The 16,596-nt window shown below is 30.2% G+C and overlaps 1 protein-coding gene across 6 annotated transcripts in view; it reads left to right on the top strand.

Annotated features, from left to right (window-relative positions):
- Positions 1-16,134, top strand: part of LOC132793299 (gamma-aminobutyric acid receptor subunit beta) — a 44,143-nt gene extending 28,009 nt beyond the window's left edge. For 3 of the 6 annotated variants that reach the window (XM_060803104.1, XM_060803106.1, XM_060803109.1), the window contains 4 exons: positions 1,499-1,636; positions 4,750-5,034; positions 8,871-9,412; positions 10,324-16,134. In XM_060803104.1, coding sequence (XP_060659087.1) covers positions 1,499-1,636; positions 4,750-5,034; positions 8,871-9,412; positions 10,324-10,485 — 1,127 coding nt within the window. In that variant the 3' untranslated portion in view covers positions 10,486-16,134. The remainder of the gene's footprint in view (positions 1-1,498; positions 1,637-4,749; positions 5,035-8,870; positions 9,413-10,323) is intronic. The other 3 variants (XM_060803107.1, XM_060803108.1, XM_060803105.1) reach the window with 3 other exon arrangements.
- Positions 16,135-16,596: the final 462 nt, after the last annotated feature.

Genomic DNA, 16,596 nt, shown 5'->3' with positions numbered 1-16,596 from the left:
CCCCATACATTAAAAATTCATACCAAAAAAAAAAAACAAAAGTCAAAACAAAACCAAAAAAAAATACAAAAAAAAAAAGAACAATAAATATTGTCATTAAGTGACATTAACATCTTCTTTGTTGTGACAAAACATTTTTATACAATCTTTTTTCAGTTCATATTTCGTAATAAATTGTTTAGTTTTGATTTGATTTCAAAGGGTTTTAGCGCATAATCAACATACAAACATGCACATTCTTTTTTCCTTTTTGTTTTATGTTCACCTATATCGAGTGCTAACTGTAACTTGTTTTACTAACTAATTACATACCGTAAATATTGTGTTTCGAGTGTCCTCTACTAACCTCTGTTGTGCCTTTGATTGATTTGATTGATCACTTAATCGATTTATTAACTGTTTAGTCAGTACGCAGCAGTTGTAGTCCAGTGTAAGCGTTGAAAGGCATTTATCGATAACGATTTCGATTACAATTGCGATAACAATTTTCTACTCTACTCCTTATTTACAACTTTTTTCGGTTCTCGAGTCGCAATTATTTTTATTGTACTAGTCCAATACCAAATCCAGTTGTCGTCCAATTAGCGCATTTGCTTGGGTAGGCTAACAATGTGTAACAAACAAACAGCTACAAACCAAAAAAAAATATACATATATATATATAATCCCTTATAAATACATATACTAAATAATAATACTTAACAGAACACACAAGAGCACCCATTTCTGACACCTGAACTGCTTAAGGTGAACTAAAAAGAAATAAAAACAAAAATATAATAAAAATACGAAAGCAAACAAAAATGAACTACTGCCAATAAGAACAAACAGTAGCTTTAAGTCTAGTTGAAAACATATCGGTATCCAAAAATACTGGATTATCCTATTGTATTATAAATGTATATTGGAATTGTAATATATAAGCAAAATATTATATATTATGATGTAAATCAAAAAATATATTTAACAACACTTTAAGTAACAAGTTCTGAATGAGACTATTAATAAATTAACCATAAACAAAAATTATCCAAAAATATACCACAAATTTTTGCAAAATTTTGAAAAAAAAAACAAAAACAAAACGTAAATATTTTGAGAACAAAAAAAAAATTGATCAAACCAACTAGGAAATTATTTTTCTGCCAATCATTAATAGTCTCACGAAATGTATTTTTTGTTTTGTGCATATTTTTCGTCAAATGAACTACAACGACAACCTCACCGAACTGTGCCGAACTACAACTCTAACGCTAATAAATTCAACAACAAAAATATCACCAAAATTATGGAAAAATAAACAATTAATCAACCGAATAAATGAAACCAAAAAAAAAAAAAAAACAAAACAAATTGAAAACATCGATGAACGAAACAATCCACGTTTTAACAAATTATTAATACATATATATACACAACTGAAATGTATATATATGTATACATAAAATCGAAAAACATATATATACACGTGATCATATATATGTGCATATATGTATAGTCGGCTACACGATGCGTGACATTCGCTATAAATGGAATGAAGGCCCTAACTCGGTTGGTGTCTCGAGTGAGGTATCGCTGCCCCAATTTAAGGTCTTGGGTCATCGTCAGAGAGCTATGGAGATCAGTCTTACCACAGGTACCTGTAGACGGTTACCGATTTTTTAAATTTACTTTTAACTTTACATATTTACATTTATATTTATATTTACCTTTATACTTATACATATATACATATGTATGCATTTGAAAAATAGTGCTGAATGATGACAATATTCTTATGCTTATATAAATATACATATATACATGCATCTATGTATATATATTTATATATATATTTCTTTTTCTTTTCATTTCGTTTCGATCATTTTGCTTTACGACATTAAGTTGGATTTGTTGCTTAACCTTCAATTCTACATTATTTTTTACCCAAAACAATTTTATAACGCACTCGTACTACTTCATCCAAATAAATCGACAGGCTTGCAGTTATGTCGGGCTATGACTCGATATTTACTATATATACATACATATATAGTGTAAATTGCTGAGGCTTCAACTGAAAATGGAGGCAATACTACAACAAATGCATGTACTTTAGCATAACATTTTGCTATATTTACAACTACAACTACAATTACTGAAAGCGTAAAAAACTTATCTATCGAGTTTGACTTTTTTGATATCAAACATTAAAAGTGACAAAAACATACAACAAATCGAGAAGAATGAAAAGCAATATTCGGACTACCGAGATTTAAATACCCTTGCAGCTTTAGCTTCTGTCTAGATTCAGATTTGTTTGAGGATCCCCAAATTGTGTAAAGCATACTTTTAGGGGCACACTAAATTGTTTCGGCGGTTTGAGAATCAGTTGAAGCAAAATGGATTTATGAATTGGCTGAGCTAGTTACATTTTAATCGAAGCATACTTTCAGGCTTGTTTAAAAATTTGCTAATAAGATTTGAAAATCAACTGATATCCCTACAGGATTTGTCCTGTTAATATATGAATCGGTTGTTAACTATTTATGAATCGGTTGTTAACTATTTAAATATATTACAAATTTTCAATCCGGATAAATTACTTGTTAAGAACAGTTGGTTTAAAGATAGGCTGCAAGGGTGTAAATCCGAAATCTACCACATTGACCACCTATTAGGAAATCATGTAATGATAAGCCTGTGTGCCATTTAGTGATTTGCTTAAAACTGTAATTGAATTCATATCTATCAGAATCTAACATAAGTAACTAACATAAATGCAAGACAAATGCATGTTAAGATAGCTGATTTTATTATTCATTTAGTAATTCATTTAACTCATTTTCTACATTGGATTCTATCTACCAGCTTAAGTTTATTTTTAGCTTTTCGGTTCATCATTATTTCATAATTGTAACAAAACAAAAAAAAAAATGAATGTTCGGCATTCCCAAGCTAATCAAATATATATTGATATCATAATTGAACATTTCTCATTCTTCGACAAAAATAATAATAAAAAAAGAACAACAAAATAAATTTAAATACAAAATCAATCATTCTGATATTTACTTAGTGACTTTAGTGTCATAAATGCAATAAGCAAAATATGCATAAATAAATACATACTATATCTATCTATTGGGTAACAAACACACAATTAATAAAATAGTGAAACGAATAGCGATGCTTATCTTTATACGGCTTTTTTGTACTTAGAAAATCATCCTTTCAATTAATGCCTGGTATTGATAAAAGTAATTTATTATATTTTCCAACTGACACCAATACACATTCAACTATTTTACTATACTTATATAACCTATTATCTTGTCACATTTAGTTTACCTCCAATGCAAATAATAGAAAAAAAAACTAGAAAACGAAATTAACGAAATTAAAACGCTATCGAAAATTCATTAGTACAACCCAAAACAATAACAGCAAACAACTACAGAACTAACATTAACATAAATATTGTAAAAATTACAGGCAAAACACAATAAACTTGAACAAAACAAATCAAAGATATTCCTATTAAGACATTAACAAAATCTAAACGCAAATCATTCAAGCTTTTTTTAATGATTAACATAATTAGATGAAAATACACCAAAATCAAAATGAAATCAAAAACTAATTACTACATACTTACATATATATATAATAAAATATATAACAACAAAAATCAAATATAAGACGCCCTCCCAAGCATGCTCTCATCTTTAAAATTTCGTTTCGTATTACATACATAAATAATAAATCTCTTGTAGGAATAAAACAAAAAATAAGAAAAAATAATAATGCGCCTAACTGGGCCTTTGACTAGCTCTGCTCATCTCTGTTCATTCGAAATATTATTTAAATTTGTTATCTAATTTTGTTTTTTGTTCTAACAGCAATTCCAACAACATTTGCGGTCATTCTCATGAGGTGTTCGACTTAGAGTAAATTATTTATTTAATAATAAATACTATATTAAATATCTTTAAAGAGTTTGCAGTATTGCAAGTAGGCGACTGCGGCGTTACGTATTCCATTTAATTTGAGCACAAATTAAAAGTTTGACAGTAATTGCGAAAAGTCCATTACAAATTCATCCAATTTTATCGATTGCTTTATTTAACTTGTTACTTACTTACATAAGTGATAATACAATAATCCCTTACCACATACTTTTTATACCTATTGCATACACACACACACACACACACATATTTCTATTATATAGTTAACTTGTTTTGATTTCAATTATAATCATCGATACCCGTCGATTTACAATATATATTTCGAAAATGAGCCAGCGACCCAATTTTTGCCAGCCATTGAAGAATACCTCGTTATCTTCGTTAATAATGCGCTCATACTTATGAAAAATGCTTAAATTAGTTAAAAATTTTCATTTCATTTATTTGGTTTAGCCCTTTTGCTCTGTGTTGATTGGAAACTTTATTTGAATATTTACTACTTTTCAGTTGAGTGAAGAAAACATACTAATAATTGTTAATAATAACTATTTTTAATTTCTAATATACTTCATAAAATGAAATGATATGCGAAAGCATTTACTAATAATATATTACTCTCTACTCTCTTTTTCTCTTTCTCTCCCAATCTCGTTTCATGAATGAACAAATATTTATATATTTATACGTATTTACTTGAAAACTGTACCATCAAAATAATCAAAAAACCAAACCAAAAAACGACGACAATCATTATCAAAAAAAAAAAACATGTTGAACTGAAATCAATAATAATCAACAGGCAACTATTCACGTTTAGCCTGCGAAATTCAATTCGTGCGTTCGATGGGCTATTATCTTATACAAATCTACATACCCTCTGGACTGATCGTTATTATATCATGGGTATCATTTTGGCTCAATCGCAATGCAACGCCGGCGCGTGTGGCGCTCGGTGTGACAACCGTGTTGACAATGACCACTTTGATGTCGTCAACAAATGCAGCGCTGCCAAAGATTTCTTACGTCAAGTCGATTGACGTCTATCTGGGAACATGCTTCGTTATGGTCTTTGCCAGTCTACTGGGTAAACAAAATCTAGCGAAAACATTTAACAAACAAACAATACAAAACCAAAAACCAATTCAAAGTAGCCAAAATACAATTTCCATTCAATTCCACAAAAAGCACCACACGGGCATATACAACTTACTATCATACTCTCTATCTCTATCTATCTATCTAACTATCTCTTTCACATACACAAGAACACACACTCAATTATTATTACAATTCTATGATTTTATTCATTTTTATAATTTCATTTCAAGTTGGCCGAAAGAAAAGACAACTGAAACTGTTTCAGGCCACAGCCAATGCAAAAAAACGATAACAGAAAATTTTGCATTTGGTTTCCTTCACTTTATCTTCAAACTTACTTAAAAACACTTTTACACTGTTCTTCAGCTTCGCGTTTTGCAGCAGCATCACAAAACATCACAGATACTTACAATCAAATCACCCTCTCTAAACAATACTTACTAAGTATCAAAAAAGTAAACCAAATGCTCTCGATCCAAATTTCAAAATTCAAAAATCTTTTTATACTTTTGCGATTGGCAAACGAAATTTGATTAATTCGTATTCAATTTTCTACAAATTCACATTATCCTGGAAGTAGAGTACTGATAATTGTTTATGATCAGATTATGTGCGCACTTTACCAAAACAAAAAAAACAAAAAAAGAAAAGGCTCGTTCATAATTAAGAAGAGTTTGAAATACATTTGATTGAACCTAAGTATACGAAAAACCCATATCAAATATATTTCAAATCCAAGAAGAACCATTTCAATTTCAAGTCGAATCAATGCTCTAACTTTTAAACTTTCTCTCTTAAAATCCTAACATCTTAAGCAACAACTCACACAAAACCTACAACTAAAACTGTACTCAGGTCAACAAGATGAAAAAAATGAAATCTCTTTTTTCGTATTTGTATGTTATTGTTAATTTCTTCTATACAAAGAAACAATGCAACTATCATCTAAGGAAAATGTATGCAAATTCATAGATATGCGTTGCCCAAGTAAAGGCCACAATATTTCCACAAACACATCACTCACACCTACACTATTTCCCACACACACACACACATACGCTCACATATTTTAGACTCAGTGTTAGCAACACACAAACATACACCAGAAATATGCTTTTAGAGAGCCTCCAACAACTAAATCGAAGCATGCCATGAAATTATTTTAGCCTCTTAGCTTCCACTTAACTGTACTCTATATAGTATATTGTTGTAGCCGCCTCAGGTTGACTTAGTGTTCCAGCGCACCCAGCAAACAAAACCGCAAAAAAGCAAAAAAAAAAATAAAAATACAAAAATCATGAGAACTGCATACAAAATGCACATGAGCGAACACACTTCAACCTGTAATGGTACCCAGATATTAATATACGCCCAGCTTCCACTACAAAATAACGCAAAAAAAATACTACGAACTGCTAAATTTAATTTAATTAAAATCCAAAAAAAAAAAACCCAAATCAAAAACGAAAAACACAATCAAACATTAATCTCCAGCCCAGGGTACGAGCTGATACCGAGCGCAAAAAAAAAAATGCAAATCCAAATGCAAATGAAAAGAAAAAGACAACAAATTGAAAATGAACCAGCATGCCTTGCGTCACACCTGGCTTGAGTCGCGATTGAATTGAATAAAAGAACAAACAAAAAAAGATAAGAAAAGAGAAAACACCAGAACACTGTAAATAAAAAGTCCAAGTAAGATGTGCTCTTGATAGCATCCGGATAGATCAACATATATATCAGTCGAAAGCCTCAAGAAATGTTGCCAAACCAAAATCATAATACAAGATAACACATTTGGATTGCCAAGTCTAAGTCTTACACACCCAGACATGGTAATCGCAAATGTGAATGGCAACATAAATATAATGTATACGATAGAACTTGAGGTTTTTAGGTAAGATATGATAGATGGTCTCTGTCTATTTCGTTTCTGTTTTTTGTTTTCTGTTCTATTCTCTGCATTTACAGCAAAGACGTTCTTATGATGGGGTAAGTAGTTCAACTCGTTAGTTACTCGTTCAACGCTAATACTCACCCCTCATTGTTGGCTAACCAGTTCGACGAGCGTCTCATTTCTTCAACCCGTCCCCAACAATAGCAAAAATAAAAATAAAAATATACTCTATGAATACAGCACGCCCCAAAAGTATATAACATAACTATAGCTAAGTTTAGAGACATAAAAATACATAGCATAAACATACTCGTATAGTATTGTTGGATCCCTTTTGTTTATCCGATGCATGTTAGGACTACTTCGGATTGGTACGTACTCCCCAAACAAAATATTGCGTATACGTAATGTGTAACACGGAAATGTGTGTGTCCTCTACACGGGCGACTGTTCAATGAATTTGCATTTACGGCACGCACATAAACATTTTCCTTGAATGATGGTCTCAACTGCAGATATAAATTTGTACATAAACCATTTGGCTTACAAATGAATTTTTTTCACTCATTTCTCAACAACAAAAAATACAAAACTAAACCAAAGCAAACAACAAAAACAGCAACAAAACATGAGAAGCAGACAGACAGTTACTGACAAGCACACAGATACAGACACTAATACACACTCACACACATATACTTATACTTATACTTACACTTATACTTACACCCACACACACACACACACACACACATTAACACTCACAGTCATTTAGTCGCTACACTTTAATTATTCTGAATCTCTATCTCTCTCTCGCTCTGTCTGTACTTACCTGTCTCAACACCGAACACCCGAACACTGTACAGTGTACACCGTACAGCGTACTTCATGCGAGTACACCCTTCACCACACACCTACTATACACAACAACACCACTCGCTTTTCACTTTTTTCCTTTGCCTGGCTAACGAAAAGAATAATTTCTTTAACATTTTTATTTGTAAAACCATTAATTACACTGGGGCGAAATTGCTTCAAGCTAACTATTTATACCCTGTACCCAAATCGAATAAAGACAGTCCATAATAAATATATAATATATGCTAATTAAAGTCTCTTAAAAAGTACTATATAAATTCAACTTAGCAGAAAGAATTTATAAATTTAAATTTGCTTTTCAACTATATTTGCTAACTACTCTTTATAGGGTCAATAATTTTTACAGTAATATATTGCACTTAGCTAACCCCTGATCTCGGTACAGGGTATCTGCTGGTTGAGCACTCTCGACTGCTTTATTTTAACCTGCTTTCTAACTTCTAAGGCTGCTCCAAAGACCCCATTTTATTTACAATCCCTTAACATATCAACAGAAGTTTCATAAATCACAATATTTATTTATTAAAATTTATTTAAATATATATTCTTAAATATACGTATATGTACATAAATTTATGTACATCTACGTATATTGAAAAAAAAAAGAAAAATGAAATGCCAAAAAAAAAATTAATATATTCCAAAAAACGCTCCATTTTCCCTATACTGTTCCAAACCGTACTTCAAAATTACAAACTGTGCAACAATCCAACTATTGACAACAACAACAACTACAACAACAACAACTACAACAACTACAACCAACAACAACTACAACCAAAAATCAACTATCAACAAAACCATCATTAAAACTCATATGGAACGCGACTTGATTCAAAATTTTGTGCATCCGCCATCAACCCCTCCGAACCGCCACCGTCCGTTTGCCCCCATCTCAATATCAAAATCAATCCAATCAATCGCATTACAACCAATCAATCAATCAATCAATCAATCAATCAAAAAAAAAAAATCAAACTATCTCTCAATACTTAAAACTGACAACAACAATTCGAAACTATATTCAAATCATATCGCAATCATAGAATACGCCACCGTCGGCTATATGGCAAAACGAATTCAAATGCGAAAACAAAGATTTATGGCGATCCAAAAGATAGCTGAACAAAAAAAGCAACAGCTCGATGGTGTGCAGCAGCAGGCCAATCCGAATCCGAATGTCGGAGGCGGACCCGGCCCGGAGCATGGACATGGGCATGGTCACCATGCCCACAGCCATGGTCATCCGCATGCGCCCAAGCAAACAGTGAGTAACCGCCCAATCGGCTTTTCAAATATCCAACAAAACGTTGGTACGCGCGGTTGCTCGATAGTGGGACCCTTGTTCCAGGAGGTGAGATTCAAGGTCCATGACCCGAAGGCACACTCCAAGGGCGGCACGTTGGAGAACACGGTGAATGGCGGTCGTGGCGGACCTCAGTCGCATGGACCCGGCCCGGCGCCCGGCGGCGCTGGTCCTGGCGGTGGTGCTGGGGGCGGTGGTGGTGGTCCACCAGATGCCGGCGGTGATCCAGAGGCAGCGGTGCCCGCACATTTACTCCATCCTGGCAAAGTAAAAAAGGTAAAGGTAAAGATCGTACATGATGCGGCACAATCCAAAAACCAAAACAAAATACGAGAGTCTCTAAATCATTTACGAAATCAAACAATTGAATCAAATTCGAGAAAGAATTGAAATTTTTAACGCAGTGCAAGCTCTATAAAGTGATTTAAAAAAGTGATTGTATTATTATTATAGAAAATATTCAGTAAATTTTCATACTGAGTATCTAAAGCAAGAGCTTCTAATATTAATATAAAATCATTCAGTATATTTTTATAGTATATTTTCATACTGAATATCTAAAAAAGTGCTTGTAATATTAGTATAAAAAACATTCCGTATATTTTTATAGTATATTTTCATACTGAATATTTGAAAGAATGCTTATAATATTAGTATATAAATCTTCAATATTTTTGTATACTGAATATTTGAAAAAGTGCTGGTAATATTAGTATAAAAAATATTCAGTAATTTTCATACTAAGTATTTGAAAGAGTGCTTGTAATATTAGTTTCCAAAATATTCAGTATATTTTATAAAATACTATAAAACTATACTGTATATTTCATAAAATACTATAAAACTATACTGAATATTTATATACTAATATTATAGGCATTCTTTCAAATATTCAGTATGAAAATATTCTATAAAATAAAAAATATTCAGTATATTTTTATACTGAATATTTTAAAGAGTGCTTGTAATATTAGTATAAATAATATTCAGTATATTTTCATACTGAATATATAAAAGAGTACTTGTAATATTAATATACAAATATTCAGAATATTTTCATACTGACTATATGAAAGAGTGCTTGTAATATTAATATAAAAAAAATACTAAAAAAAAAAGAATGTTTAATCACTTCGAGCTTGCACTGTGCATGGCTCATCGAATATATACTAAATATTTTATTTCCCCCGCAGGATATTAACAAACTCCTTGGCATTACGCCCTCGGATATCGACAAATACTCGCGTATTGTGTTTCCTGTTTGCTTCGTATGCTTCAATCTCATGTACTGGATCATCTACCTTCATGTGAGTGACGTCGTTGCCGACGATCTCGTCTTGCTTGGGGAGGAATAAACGCCCAGGATGCGCAGATTGAAGGACAGATGCAGGAGACGACAAGTGAACAGCGCACGTGAGAGTCAAACTATGCAGCGCGCTGAAAAACAACAAAAAAAAAAAAAAAAAAAATCAAAAAAAAAAAAAATACACAAAAAACATTAACCAAAATTAATTTTAACTAGCGATATAAACAAAAGAAATGCAAAAGCAACATATTATTGTTAAATACTACAAGAAAAGGACACACATATTATGGAGACGGAGAGCAAAGGATATTGTTAAATAGAATTACGTGAGAGAAACCAAAGCAGATAAATCTAGAAGTAAGAAGAAAATAACAACAAGAACAACAACACGATGAATAATCAAAAGCAGCAAATATAGCAAATAGTAGAGAAAGTAAAAAAAAAAACAAAGCAAATTAAATATAAACAAAAAAAAAAGAACGAAAAGAATACTCGTGAAAAAGTCTCAACATAGATAATTACAAATGCAAAAGCAAATAATAGCACAGTCAAAAACAATTTATTTCAGACTCACATAATTCAAAACTTTAATACACCCGATGCAATTTACATAAGTGAATATAAATGAACCAGAAGTCAACTTTTCAACCATTTGAGTTAATCAAAAATAAAACCCTGTAGCTACACCAAAGCATATGATATAATTATATTTGTCCGAGCGTCTGTCGTAATATCAAATAATAATACTGAAATTATATCTGTATTTGGCTATAGGGAATTATCAAGTCGATCGCTCTCGACTTTGGCATTCTTCAATTTGTCCCGTTTTTGAAATGATTTCCTTTGCCAATTACTTCCCTTAAGCAGACACTTGAAGAGTCTTCCTTAGTTTAGGCAAAAAACTTAGTTTTAATTTACATTTAAATCATAGCCTTAGTTTTATTTGTTGTGGTTCATGAAACTCCTTTTAAGCTGCACGCACTGTTAATTGTAATTCTATCTTTAACAACAACAACAAAAAAGACCCAATATGTTTTTGTTTTATTTCTCAAAACTGACCACTTTTTAGCGCTTCCAAGAAAAATGGCCAAATTTTTTAGGAATTAAAATCGATAAATTTTCAAAATGCAAATCAAACTTAAACAAATTAATGAAATCATTTAATTAATTTTAAAAATGAAAACGAAAAACAAAAATGAAATGAAATGAAAAAACCTAAAATTACTCGACCATAAAAATCTTAAATTTTTAATAATTTGCACATTAAAAATAAATACAAAATAAAGGAAAAGTTCTAATGTACAATATTACTTTCAATGGCACCTTTTGATAACAAAAGGCATCGGGCATAAACAAAAAAAGCAAATAGTTGATAACAAATAAGAGATGATAACGATAAAAAAATTTGGTTTTTAAACAAACGGCTTTAGTTTCACCAATTTTTATAGAAAATTCTACGAAAAAAATATTGCAAAAATAAGAATACCAATAACAAAAAAAAATAACATTTTAATTGCACAGAAAAATCCATCTTCAAGAAAACTTTGCGGCACCATAAAAAATAAAAGCAAAACAATTATTTAAAAAAAGCAAAATAAAATGACACTTTGAAAGCAAAGTGAAATCAATAAATGACATATAAATCGAAAATAAATAGGTTTAGATACTTATGTACACAAATTTGAATGAAACTGCCTAAGAACCTAGCCTATAAGGATCACAAATAGTTGTTTAACAAAGACAGGATAGTTGATAGCAAATTAATTTGAAACAGTTGTATATATTGTATTAAAAACTAAAAAAGAAAAACATTCTGAAAAAAAACACAGCAAAGTAGGAGCAAAACTTCGCAAGGAAATTAAGAATTAATTAATATTAGCTAATTAATATAATTACATCTAGTTAAAGTAACTCAGACAACAAAAACAACAACAACAAGAAGAAGAAAACGTTCAAACAGTCAATAAAGCGATTAATATAGCAGTATAGACAAATGCACCATTCAATTTAGCTTAGTAGACACACACACACTAACACACAGACACACACACAGTCACACCGTAAACATATTTAAAGTTTTGGTGAAGTTCCTCAATAAGTCACTGAAAATATTTAGTTAAAAAAAAAGCAAAGGCAAGTGAGTTCAATAAATTAAAGAAAGAAGAAAGAAAAAACCTGGCACAAAACTAAGCAAAGAGATAAACATTTATCGAGATCATAAAAGAGAATATCATCAATAAATTTTAATTTAATAGCTAAGACGAGATGTGAATCTAAGGCTAAAGTTTTTTTGTACAGTTAGCTAAAGCTGAGGTATACACCAAACAAATGAGTAGCATCTAATAATTTATGGATATGGATAATACAAGAGACACACAGAAAAACACACACAGAGAAATACACACTAATATAGAAGCAGCATCATAAACACACATAATACACATAGATATATATATATATACGATACAATATACATATATATATATATATTTCATATGTATGTATGTTATGGATGTACTTTACAATAACATAACATACTTAAGCACCTATATGTAGCACGAGTTTTTTATATGTAAACCAACCAAAAACAAAAACGAAAACGAAAAAAAAACCAAAAACAAATTATTTTATATACACAGTAATCCCAAGTAAAGAATAAGAGAATAAATCGAAAGAAGTGGAAATGAATATGAAAATTAAATTCTAGGCTCAATATATATATACATATATAGTATATATTGTCTAAATGTTTTGGAGATGAGAATATCGAAGACAAATAGCAAATTCTACACAGTCAACAATGCACAGTTACCCTTAAAAATACTCGTACTACCTATAACATCATGCTAGGGCAAATCGATCGTTACTACTATCGTGAAGTATACTTTATAGATATATATATCACATATTTGTAGATATATAATCGAGATTGACATTCAGGCTAGTATTATCGATGGTTTTGCACACAATTGATTGATCTACACACACACACTTAACCACACCTATAATCCAACCCAAAAACAAAAAATATAGCATCTGAGCGAAAATTACTTTATTAACTTTCTAGACACACACACACACAAACACACACACAGGCACACTCACATACATACTTACATTTTTATATGCTACAAAAGACAAACATAGAAGGAGAGTTGAAAGGATCAGTTGGAGCCAAGTACTTACATACATGGATTTGAAATAAAGCAACTGCAATTGATTTACATCTACCAACAAAAACAAAAACAACAACAAACGAGGAATAAACTGTAGAAGAAGAAGCAGAAGAAGATTATTCTTAGGAACACAATTTTTTCAATAAATAGCTAGCATCAGAATCAGAAATCAGGCAGTAAACGCAACTCGACATCAAGTGAAATCGGTGATAAAGACAAAATTCAAGTATATATACATATATGCGTATATATACACATATATTTTGTAGCTATACAGATGTCGAAATTCAATTATACTCGTATGCAACAAAAGAATAAAAAAAGAGAATGATTATGAAGTCATAACAAAATAGTTAAATCAAAATGTTTATAAATTGAACACAGAGAAATAAGTGAATTTGAAAGAGTAAATATGTATAATGCATAGGTTTATCTATAATTAAGTTCTATGCAAAAGCGAACAACAAAAACAACAACAACAACAAGAACAACAAGAACAACAACAAATAGCTGCTCAACGGTTTCGGAGCGTATTTCCAAAGAAAACAAAATTAAACAAAAACATTTTAGTTGTTAACAAATAGCTGAGCATTTTTAAATAAACAAAAGAACAATGACAACTAATTAAGTTATGTAATTGTATTTACTTTTTCATATTCTTTTTTACTCTACACCTAGTTAATTATATAATTTGTTACAATTTAGTTGTACTTAAGTATAAAAAACAAAGTGAATAGAAAATAAATGAAAACTCGAAGAAACAAGAAATATAAAATTAATACTAAAAACTAAAACAAAAACCAAAGAAATAAGCGGCAAAGCATTTAGGACAAATAATGACACAAGCCCTTAAATTAAATTACTTATATACAAAAGAACAACAAAAAAAACAAGAACAACACAATGAAATGTTTGAAGCATTTTTGGTGCCGTTTCGCTTAGACGAGGGCACCAACACCAACGTTTTATATAATGATGATGATGACGATGATGATGATGATGAAAATATGAGAAATTAAATATGTATACATATATAGAGTTACATATACATACTCGTATATAAAACATGATGTTGCATGTATGTACATGATGTAATAATTACATTGTGTGCGTATAGATTATGTATAATAATGTATGTATTATATATATGTATGTATGATGGTCTCAAAATGAAATTCTAAAGTATTTAGATAAGCAAAAACAACTAAAATAAAAGAAAACCAGTTACAAACATAAGTTAAATATATTTAGTTGGAGTTGAAAACAGAAAAAAAAACAGAAAACAGAAATCACAAATGCAAATGCAAATAAGTATAATTATAAAACACTTCCCAAACACACACACACACAAAAACAGACACACACACACAAAAGCATACATATATTTCATAAAAATGCACCAAAAAAAACATTTTTTAATGCAACCCAAAAAATAATGTAATGAAATGTTTATGAAACAAATATAATTATTGATAGTTGGTATTCCCCATCCAATAAAAACAACAAATAAATGCAAAACATTGGAAAATTGCACAAATTAACTTGCAACATCAACTACACACACACACACACACATATACACACACACATTTAAACATACTTATGGTTGTACACCTTATTGTAGTTTTTTGTATTCGAAATTGTTTTTTACAATTTTTATTTAACAGCTAGATGGCAAAAGAAGATCCCAAATTCAAATTGAATCAAGTACTCAAATACTATATAAATTATCCATTTGATTTGTTGCTCAAGCATTTAGCAATACTATTTCTAAACACTCACAATCATTCTCAATTATCTCAGCACAACTCAAAACTATTTCGGACTGCTGCAGACTTATATAACTCACTTAATTTTCTGCGATTCACTTGAAGTTTAACTGATTTTTTATACCATGATGACAGTTGCTAAAATGCTATAAATATGGTATCTATAATTTTTTGTTTATCCGTCCATTAAATAAAAGTTCCTAATTGCAATAAATGAATATTTGTTATGATTATTCACCTTGTCAGCAGCCAACAACAACAACAAGAACAAGAACAACAAACTCCCACGAAGCAGTCAATTCTTATCATAATTTGTATTTTAATTATTGATTCCCAAGTTGGCCTCTCGTCAATTACAATTTGTTCAATCTCACTTCTCCTTAAAATCTCCCTCTCTCTATTTCATACTCTATCTCTATATCAGGCATTACTTTTGATTTTTATGTATACTTACTGCACCAATTATTTTCGTTGCTCAAAATAACCAACCCAGTATAATACCCCGAAATAGTAGATAAGCAGGCATTATGCAACTGTTTAAAAGAAAAGAAGGAAATAAAACCGAAGAAAGAAAACAAAAAATAAATAAGCTAAAAAAGAAAAACCAAAAAACCAAAAAAAGAATAAATAATTTAAAGCGTAATGCGTATGTAATGATTGATCACTGATCACAAATTTTGACTGTGTTAATTTCGTTATATATATATAAAAATAAATAAAAAAAAATGGGATAAGGAAAAACAGAAGAGAAGACGAAGACGAAGAAGAAGTAAAAGACAAAAATATAAAAAAATATCTATAGCGTATAAAAATAAATACACATATAACAAAACAAAAACTAAACACGCAATAAATGTTACAGAACGATGAAAATCAAAACAAAAATGAAAACCAAATAGAACCTATAACATTAAGTTGAATGCTAAATTAAATGCGTCAAATAAAGACAATGGGAAACATCCAAACCAAGAAGATAATTATAATAATATTGCAAATGAAGCGAATACGAATAAAGATATGTAAAAAAATTAAAATCTGAAAATCTTTTTATTGGGAGAAATGGGAAAATGGTGATGGTGATCTATAATAAAAACACTTTTTGTTTTCTGCAAGTAATGTGTTAATTTATTTATTTGTTCATTAAATTGAAGTTGTATGATCTCTCATGAAAATAACATACAACTCAATACGTTGCGGTATATTTGAATTAATTAA

This window comes from Drosophila nasuta, chromosome 3 (assembly GCF_023558535.2).
Source record: "Drosophila nasuta strain 15112-1781.00 chromosome 3, ASM2355853v1, whole genome shotgun sequence".
In the NCBI taxonomy this organism is placed as follows: domain Eukaryota; kingdom Metazoa; phylum Arthropoda; class Insecta; order Diptera; family Drosophilidae; genus Drosophila; species Drosophila nasuta.
The sequence above is the reverse complement of the archived record's forward strand: the minus strand, read 5'-3'. Positions and strand labels throughout refer to the sequence as shown.